Source organism: Chiloscyllium plagiosum, chromosome 10, assembly GCF_004010195.1.
Source record: "Chiloscyllium plagiosum isolate BGI_BamShark_2017 chromosome 10, ASM401019v2, whole genome shotgun sequence".
Taxonomy (NCBI): Eukaryota; Metazoa; Chordata; class Chondrichthyes; order Orectolobiformes; family Hemiscylliidae; genus Chiloscyllium; species Chiloscyllium plagiosum.
Genome location: NC_057719.1, coordinates 39,166,414 through 39,176,649, shown reverse-complemented (window position 1 = coordinate 39,176,649; position 10,236 = coordinate 39,166,414). Strand labels below are relative to the sequence as shown.

The following is a 10,236-nucleotide window of genomic DNA, read 5'->3' as shown; positions in this document are numbered from 1 at the left end:
TCCTCTGATGTCCATGCCTCGCTTAATCCAAGCTATTAATACATTTAGCGCATTCTCAGGCTATAAAATTAATTTCTCAAAATCGGAGGCTATGCCAATGGGTGGCCTTGCTATGATACCCCACTTAGTGGACGGATCCCACTTTCCCTTTCGGTGGTCCCTGGAGGGTTTCTTATATTTAGGCATTTTTATTACCCCAGTATTTGGTCAGTTGTATAAGGCTAACTTTGTGCATTTACTGGAAAAGATAAGGCAGGACCTCCAGTGATGGGGAGACCTTCCAATTTCCTGGCTGGGTAGAATAGCACTAATTAAAATGAATGTCCTGCCCCGTCTCCTATACCCTATGAGAATGCTTCCGGTGATGCTGCCGAGGTTGGCACTACCTAAATTATATGGCTGGTTGGGTTCCTTTATCTGGAATCATAGATGGCTCCTCATTAAGCTGAAGAAGCTACAGCTTTCACAGGCAAGGGGAGAATTGGACTTCCCAGATTTTAGGAAATATCAGTTAAGTTCCCTATTAAGTTACATAGCTGATTGGGTCTTGTCTGATCCGCAATCAATCTGGCTGGACATCGAGCCTTCTCAAGTAAAATGCCCACTTATTAACCTTTTAATTTCAGACAAGAGGAAAATCATTACGGATCACTGTAAAAACCCAATAATACTAAATACAATTAAAGTTTGGAATATAATGTGGCAAAAGGAGGGCAACTCACATAAAACATCCCCCTATGCACCGATGTTGGGAGCATGGGGATTCCAACCGGGGATTACAGATGCCACTTTTAAACTCCGGAGATCCAGGGGTATCTCATGTCTAGGGGACCTATTTAAAGATGGGGTCCTGATGTCTTTTGAACAGCTGCGTCAAAAATTCGGATTACCTAATGGAGACGTCTTTCGATACTTCCAAATTCGAGATTATATACAGAAGAAGACTACGTTATTAGATAGTCTTTATAAATCAGATCGAGAATGTAGAGTACCACAACCAATGGGGACATCTTCCGTCAGTACTATTTATCATTTACTACATGATGAAGTATCGGGAGATATGGACAATCTGCTTAAAACATGGGATCAGGATTTGTGACTAGAAATCTCTATAGAAACGTGGAATGACATTTGGGAAAACGCCAGAAGAATCACCATCTGTAACAGAACTCAGGCTATCCAGCTGAAGATCCTTCATAGGGCCCATATAGCACCGGGTCGATTGGCAGAATTTAAGGCAGGAGCATCTCCAATGAGTCCCAAATGTAACATAGAGGTGGGCACTCTTGTACATTGCCTAAGGACCTGTCATAAGATCCGTAGATACTGGACTAAAGTAGCAAGTACCCTGACAGAAATTTTAGGAACGGAAATTAAAGTGGACCCTGTATCTCTCCTTTTGGGCTTTTTGAACTTACCCTCCCTGGATATGACCGGGAAGAGACTATTTTCTATTCTCTCTTTCTGTGCAAGGAAAAATATTTTGGTAAACTGGATGGCTGAGGGGCCCCCTGGACTTCCAAATTGGCTCAGATTAATTATGGAATGTATTCCCCTTGACTTCCTTACAAATATGGTGCACTGAAAGACTGAATTATTTCATAAAATATGGCAGCCCTTCTTGAATTATATGACTACAGATATTTCGGCCATCCTAACAAGGGCTTTTATTTAATTGAGATTACGAACCTGGCTGGTCCAGGGCCCCTTGGGAGAGGAATCCCGCACGAATACGGGTTTTGTTACATTTGATGTTAACACATTCCGAGCGTGTATCTCACTACCCAATTTCTGTGTTATCTGTTGTTTTTTTTTCTTTCTCTTATTTGAATAATGTAAGAGACTTAATTATACACTCTGGTTAGATGTAGGTTATATTAGTAGTTAGTTGAGCTTTGTTTTTTTTTCTTTCTTGGGATTTTTCTTTTGTTAAATTTTGGTTATTATTTATTTAAGATTTAATTGTATATCAATGTTTGTACTTGAGAGTTTTGTTTATTTTTGTAAACTTGTAAAAATGTTAAATTTCTAATAAAAAATATCTATACAAAAAAAAGACCATGAGACCATAAGACACAGGAGTGGAAGCAAGACCATTCAGCCCATCGAGTCCACTCCACCATTTGATTATGGCTGATGGGCGTTTCAATTCCACTTACCTGCACTCTCCCTGTAACCCTTAATTCCTTGCGAGATTAAGAATTTATCAATTTCTGCCTTGAAGACACCCAATGTCCCAGTCTCCACTGCACTCTCTGGCAATGAATTCCACAGGCCCACCACTCTCTGGCTGAAGAAATGTCTCCTCATTTCCGTTCTAAATTGACCCCTTAATTTTAAACCTGTGCCCAAGGGTCCTAGTCTCCCTGCCTAACGGAAACAACTTCCCAGCCTCCACCCTTTCTAAGCCATGCATTATCTAATAAGTTTCTATTAGATCTCCCCTCAACCTTCTAAATTCTAATGAATACAATCGCAGGATCCTCAGCCATTCATCATATGTTAAGCCTACCATTCCATCTATCAACTGTGTGAATCTCTGTTGGACACACTCTGGTGCCAGTATGTCCTTCTTGAGGTGTGGGGCCCACAATTGGACACAGTATTGTAAATGGGGCCTAACTAGTGCGTTATAACATCTCAGAAGCACATCACTGCTTTTATATTCCAACCCTCTTGTGATAAATGACAACATTACATTTGCTTTCTTAATCACAGACTCAACCTGCAAGCCAACCTTTAGAGAATCCTGGTCTAGCGCTCCCAGATCCCTTTGTATTTTGTCTTTATGATTTTTCTCACCGTTTAGAAAATAGTCCATGCCTATATTCTTTTTCCCAAAGTGCAAGATCTCATATTTGCTCACATTGAATTTCATCAGCCATTTCTTGGACCACTTCCCTAAACTATCTAAATCTTTCTGCAGCCTCCCCACCTCCTCAGTACTACCTGTCTGTCCACCTAACTTCGTATCATTGGTGAACTTTGCCAGAATGTCCCCAGTCCCTTCACCCTGATCGTTAATGTATAAAGTGAATAGCTGCGGCCCCAACACTGAATCCTGCAGGATCCCACTTGTCACCGGCTGCCATTCCAAAAAAGAAACTTTTATCCCAACTCTCTGCCTTCTGTCAGACAGCCAATCCTCAATGCAGGCCAGTAGCTCACCTCGAACACCATGGGCCCTCACCTTACTCAGCAGCCTCCTGCGAGGCACTTTATCAAAGGCTTTTAGAAGTATAGAAGGATAACATCCACTGGGTTTCCTTGGTCTAACCTATTTTGTTACCTCTTCAAAGAATTCTAACAGGTTTGTTAGGCACGATCTCCTCTTACTAAATCCATGCTGACTTGTTCTAATCCGACCCTGCACTTCCAAGAATTTAGAAATCTATAATTTTACACAACCAAGGTTAGGCCAATTGGCCTATAATTTTCCATCTTTTGTCTTGATCTTTTCTTGAACAGTGACTTTCCAATCATCTGGGTCTTGCCCAGTCTCCAGTGATTTTTGAAAGATCACAGTCAGTGCCTCTGCTATTTCTTCAGCCACCTCCCTCAGAACTCTAGGATGTAGCCCATTGGGGCCAGGAGATTTATCAATTTTTAGACCTTTTAGCTTTTCTAGCACTCTCTCTTTTGTAATGGTTACCATACTCAACTCTACCCCCTGACTCTCCTTAATTGTTGGGATATTACTCCTGTCTTCCACTGTGAAGACTGACACAAAGTACTTATTAAGTTCTTTAGCCATTTCCTTATCTCCCAGGACTAGCCTTCCTGCATCAATTTGGAGCGGCCCAATTTGTACTTTTGCCTCTCGTTTGTTTCTTATGTATTGAAAGAAACTTTTATTATAATTTCTAACATTACTGGCTAGCTTACCTTCATATTTGATCCTCTCCTTATTTCACTCTTTGTTATCCTCTGTTTGTTTTTGTAGAATTTCCAATCTTCTGATTTCCCAGTGCTCTTGGCCACTTTATAGGCTCTCTCTTTTTCTATGATACATTTCCTGACTTCCTTTGTCAGCCATGGCTGTCTGTATCAGCACCCTACCAGGTAATCTTTCTTTTCTTTGGAATGAACCTTCTGTCCTCAATTACTGCCAGAAACTCCTGCTGCTGTTGCTCTACTGTCTTCCCCACTAGGCTCTGCTTCTAGTTGATTTTCATCATTTCCTCTCTCATGCCCTTGTAATTACCTTTATTTAACTGTAACACCATTACACCCGATTTTGCCTTCTCTCTTTCAAACTGCAGACTGAACTCTATCATATTATGATCGCTGCCTCCTAAGTTCCCTTACTTTAAGATCTTTTATAAAGTCTGGCTCATTACACAGAACTAAGACCAGAATAGCCTGCTCCCTTGCGGGCTCCATCACAAGCTGTTCCAAAAAGCCATCCTGTATACATTCCATGAATTCTCTTTCTTAGTATTCACCTGCAACATTATTAACCCAATCCGTTTGCATATTGAAGACCCCATAATCACCATGACCTTGCCTTTCTGACATGCCTTATCTATTTCCTGGTACACCTTGTGCCCCTTGTTCTGACCACTGCTGGGAGGTCTGTACATAATTCCCATTATGGTTTTTTTGCTTATGTGGTTCCTCAACTCCACCCACACAAACTCCATATCATCTGACCCTATGTCATTCAGTGTCATAGATTTAATCTCATTCTTAACTAACACGGCAATCCCGCCCCCTCTGCCTGCCTCCCTGTCTTTTCGATAAGTTGTAAATCCTTGATTGTTTAACTGCCAGCCCTGAAACTCCTGCAACCACATCTCTGTGATGCATACCACATCATAATCATTCACGATGATATATGCTGTTAATTCATCTGCTTTGTTTCAAATATTATGAGTATTTAGATAAAACACCTTAATGCTAATTTTCTTAACCTCATGATTTCCAACATTTTTATTAATACTTCCTAAGTTATCATTCCATCATTACCAAAAGAGAAACCTACCTTGTAGCAGTGTTATTGAATGCCAGAGATGGCCATTGATTTCTAAAATATCCATAATGTTATCTGTTGAATCCAAATGCTCTTCAGAGTTTGAAGTCATATTGTGGGAAGGTACTGAACAACATGCTGTGAGGAGATTATATTTCTTAGTGGTGCTTCGTTTCGGACTTTTTCCTGAAGGGTCAGCTTTCTGTGGTTTCAGATCTTTTCTGGTGGTAACTTTGTTGCCAACATCCTCAATAATGGTTGTCCTTGCAAAACGTGAAGTGTCTCAAAAAACCCAAAAAACAATTAATTATAAAATAGAAGTGGAGAGGAGAAAAATCAGAAACTATTTTCTGACTCCCAAACCTTTGTTTGGACTCAAACCATAAGGAATAGTTTAAATTAGAACTAAAGATAATTTATTCTTATTCATCTCTTCTTTTTTATCTGGCACGTGTTATTACATAATAGGAGTTAACCTAGCCTAGCAACCATCAGACAGAAAGAAAGAGGCAGGGAGAGAGTAGGAGAAAAACATTATAGACCAATTTAGCAACCAATAATTTTCTCAAAGTTTCAGCTTTGGAAACTAGATGCGAGATCTTGTGAACCAATATTCCAATTAAATATTATCCAGAACAAAACAAGGACACTTAGACTTCTAGAATGAGAGGTCATAGATTTAGACTAAGTGGAAGCAGATTTAAAACAGAGATGAGGAGGACTTACGTCTTTGAAAGGATCATGAATCTGTGGAATTCACAATGCCAGAATGTGGTGGATGACGGGACATTGAGTAAACTTAAGGAGGAGATACACAGATTTGTAATCAGTGATGGGTTGAAGAGATTAGGCAGGAAATTGGAGTTGAGGCCAAGATGACATCAGCCATGATCATATAGAATGGTGCAGCAGGCTCGAGGAGGCTGAATTTCCTACCCCTGCTCTTATATATCTTTTGCAAAGAAAAGTAAATGTACTAGCCTTTGGATAAGCATGTACTGAAGTTTATTCAGACTTAAGCATGGGTTTCAGTATAAGGAAATGCCAATTGCAGTACAATAAGAATAGCAATTATAATAGTTACTTTTCGCTTGATGACAACCTCAAGATGGATGGTGGGCTAACTTTCAAGTGAGTTCATATGTTAACATTATTAGGCTTGCTTTTCTTGCTGGAGATGGAAATAAAATTATTAGACCTCTTAACATTGATTTTTATTATTCAAGTGACCAACAGAAACAATGCCTCATTCATTTGGGAAACAAGTATTAAAAGTTAGTGAAGAAAATGGTCTTTTATGTTAAAAGCTTACCGAAGAGCCTCTTAAATTTCTTCATGATTCTAACCAGTCGTGGTTAAAATATTTTGAACTTATTTCAGCTTCAAAGATTCAAAAATTTCAAAGATTTGTACTTCACTGTAAACCTAAATAACAACACAGAGAAAGAAAACTTTTCTGGCATAGATTCAAAACAATAGCATTTGATAGTTTTCTCCAATTGGTCAATCCTTTCTAAACATTTAGAGTGTAAAAGTGAACAGCAAGAGGCAGTCTAGCAACATGATAAAACTACCAATGGTGTCACATTCAACTATACAAAGAATTATTTAGTTACACTAAGATTTTTTTCACTATCTGTAGGCATTTCCTTCTCATGCTACATCATTTTCAAAAGTTACTTTTCTTATATTTTAGTCTGATGAATGTAAGATGAAATGCTTTGACTTCAACTCTCTTTTTAGTTAAATTTATGTTTTGTAGCGCTAAGGTTTGACCTATAGGGAAAGCTTGAACAGGCTGGGGCTATTTTCCCTGAAGCATCGGAGGCTGAACGGTGACCTTATAGACGTTTATAAAATCAGAAGGGGAATGGATATGACAAATAGACAAGGATTTTTTCCCAGGGCGGGCGAGTCCAGAACTAGAGGGCATAAGTTTAGGGTGAGATGGGAAAGATTTAAAAGGGACGTAAGGGGCAATAGGGTGAGATGGGAAAGATTTAAAAGGGACGTAAGGGGCAACTTTTTCACGCAGAGGGTGGTGCGTGTATGGAACGAGCTGCCAGTAGAAGTGTGGAGACTGAGACGTTTACAACATTTGAAAGGGATCTGGATGGGTATATGAATTGGAAGTGTTTAGACGGATATGGGCCAAGTGCTGGCAAATGGGACTAGATTAATTTAGGATATCTGGTCAGTATGGGTGAGTTGGACTGAAGGGTCAATTTCCATGTTGTATAACTCTATGATGCTATGACTCTATAAACAAGTACAAATTTGTATCCATCATATTTCAAACAAAAGTATTTATTGCAACAGCCCACAATTAGACAACTTTTTGGACATTGTTACATGTCTTGAGACTCTTCACCAGAGTATAATCAGATGAAAGAAGTGATATGCAGGCAAGAGTGGCACTTACACTTGGTTGGATCTGAATTTTGTTTTCTTCTTTTCCTATTTCAAACATGTTGTGGAGGTGCTGGTGTTGGACTGGGGTGGGCAGGTAATGAAGGGGCTGTGCTTCAAAAGCTTGTGATTTCAAATAAACCTGTTGGACTACAATGTGATGTCATGTGATTTCTGATTATTTCAAACATGATTGTGGGACTGTGTGGAGCAGCTGAAAAGCAATTGCTGAAGATCTACATCAGGATGAGTTACTGACTCTCTTTCTGACCCACTCTCTGTCCCACACTCATTATCCTGTACTCACTCACCAACTCTCTTTTTCTGACTGGAAGTCACTGCCATAAATTCTCACTCAGTTACACACAGATACACTCGTTTTCTCTGATTAATGCTGTGTTACATGTATATTTTTTGTTGTCAAAAAATGGCCATCCTTATTCTTTAAATTTGGGTCACTTCTATGTTCACTCGTTCACATTCAAATTCACTCTTTCGTTTAGACCCTGATTCAGTAGTCTTTAACCAATGGGAAATTCTGATCCCATCCTGACAGAAGTATGCCGGTGTTATGAAGATGGGGGTGTACTGTACCTTTAAGAGAGTTAGCAGCTAGCAGAACTACCAGACACAGCATCAAGTGTTCTTAATAAGGTTGCAATGTTATACTTGGTCGAACAACTCACAAAAAATTCGAATTTGGCCAATTAGTTTAAATTATACCTGAAAATACCAACCTCTAATCAAGTTTGAATTTAGTATATTGAGAATCTTAAAAGCCAATGACACAATCTGATGCTTTAAGGGTATAAGACCAGGGAAAATTGAACAGTTGAGAGGAGAACTGCCAAGCTATCAGCATGTAAAGACTGCCTGAAAAATAACTCAAGTAAAGGTTCCTTTATCAATCAGTAATTATGAAGCAGAATCCCCAAAAAGAAAAGTAGACAGGAATACAGAGATGAGCCGAAAGCTACCTGGTTTTGAGATAAAGAGTTTTGTTTTGTAAATTTTAATGGGAGGGGTTTAATCGGATTAGTACTATAGAAAAGAAAGTAAAAGATAGGTTAGAGGAAGGACTTGTAAATAGTTGTTAGTTAATTATTCTCTGTAATGCTTTAAGAAATGAATTTGTTAATTTTTACTTTAAATAGTTCTTGACCTCGCGAAAGAAAAGGAGAGACAAAAAGAGAAAGAATTTGAACTTGAGAAGTTGCAACTTAGTCAGCAAAGTCAAGTTAATAGGATGGAGATTAAAATAGAAGGTAGTGATATATATATATATAAATATGTCAAACTCTGTCACATTTTGATGAGAAAGATGTTGAAGCCTTCTTTATTTCATCTGAAAAATTGTCCAGGCAGATAGAGTGGTCTGAGGATTTATGGGTAATGCTAGTTTAGACTAAACTGGTAGGCAGAGCTAGTGAGATATTTGACGCACTGTCAGATGAGGTGTCAAGACATTATGAGGTTAGACAGGCCATTTTAAGTGCTTATGAATTGGTAGCAGAAGCATATAGACAGTGGTTCAGAAACACAAAGAAGTAACCAGGTCAGACTTAAGTTGGGTTTGAAAGAATTAAACATAGTCATTTTGACCGATGGGTATGTGCTTTGAAATTAGATAAGGCCTTTGAGGCTCTAAGAGAGATTATTCTGCTGGAGGAGTTTAAAAAGCCACTTCCAGATATTGTAAGTATTCACATGGAGGAACAGAAAGTTCAGGAAGTGAGAAGGGCAGCAGAATTAGCAGATGAGTACACGTTGGTACATAAAAATAAGCCTCCGGCCAGAATTTCGTCCTGGAAGGGATAGAAGTTGAAAAAAGGGGAGATCCTACACTACTAAACCAAGAATAGAGAACACTGGTAAGAATTTACCACATGTTAAAAAAGAAGCCCAAGAAGGTGGACAGGAGGTGAAAGGCCTTAGGTGTTTCCACTGTGGTAAAGTGGGACACAGAAAGTCACAGTGCTGGTCGTTAAAGAAAGGCACTGTGGGAAAAGATGTGGCAAAAGAAACTAAGCCAGTGGCATTATTGAAGGCAGTAAAGGAGACCCCAAGAAGAGCCGAGGAGCTGCAGGAGAGTGCATTGCTTGGGCAGGGGCTGGGTATGGAGTTAGTACCCGATCTCTACAAAGAATTCGCAACTGTAGGTAAAGTTTACTCAGAAAGTACAGGGGGAGAAGGACAAGAAGTTATAATTTTGAGAGATTCAGGATGTAATCAGTCACTGAGTGTGGTTATTTGCAGTATAGATGGACAGAAATTTAGCATTCCCCTATGTAAGCTCAGGTTGGAGTGCCAATTCAAGACTGGGAAGTTACAGTGGGAGTGATTCTCAGAGAGCAGCAGGAGCTGGGCGGAAGTGAAGGCAGAGTGCAAAGCTGGTCGGGAAGGTAACTGACTGTTATTAGAGTGGGTGTGTTCTAGACCCCAGGTCCTACAAAGTAGGGCCTCCTCTAACCTATATTAAGAGTCCACAGACTTGCCCCAAAAAGAAGGTCCAAGGAAGTTCCTGTGGATTGAAGAGTGAGGCTTTAGCTCAGGAGTCTTTGACAATGAGGTTGAGTGAAGTGATTACGCCACAGTTGAAGAGGGTGAAGACATGACTGCCAAGCTGGTTCAGAGGGCTACGTGCTTGATATGGGAGGTCAACGACTCTAATGTACTTGATGTGGGAGGTCAACGACTCTGGTGTGTCTGGCTCGTATAAGTGTGGAAAGTGTGTGCACATTCAGATACTGACAGAGCATATTGCAGCACTGATGAAAGAACTCGAGGACCTTAGGTTCATCCGAGAGAACGAGATCTTTCTGGACAAGACCTTCAGCGAGGTTATTACACCAATC

The 10,236-nt window shown here is 39.7% G+C and overlaps 1 protein-coding gene across 4 annotated transcripts in view; it reads right to left on the bottom strand.

Annotated features, from left to right (window-relative positions):
- tnfaip2a (tumor necrosis factor, alpha-induced protein 2a) overlaps positions 1 to 10,236 on the bottom strand; it is a 67,299-nt gene that overhangs the window by 47,594 nt on the left and 9,469 nt on the right. For 3 of the 4 annotated variants that reach the window (XM_043697476.1, XM_043697479.1, XM_043697478.1), the window contains exons 2-3: positions 6,285 to 6,397; positions 4,985 to 5,254 (exon numbers count right to left, since the gene is read on the bottom strand). In XM_043697476.1, the coding sequence (XP_043553411.1) occupies positions 4,985 to 5,254; positions 6,285 to 6,309 (295 nt within the window). In that variant the 5' untranslated portion in view covers positions 6,310 to 6,397. Of the gene's footprint in view, positions 1 to 4,984; positions 6,144 to 6,284; positions 6,398 to 10,236 lie in introns of all 4 variants that reach the window. The other variant, XM_043697480.1, reaches the window with a different exon arrangement.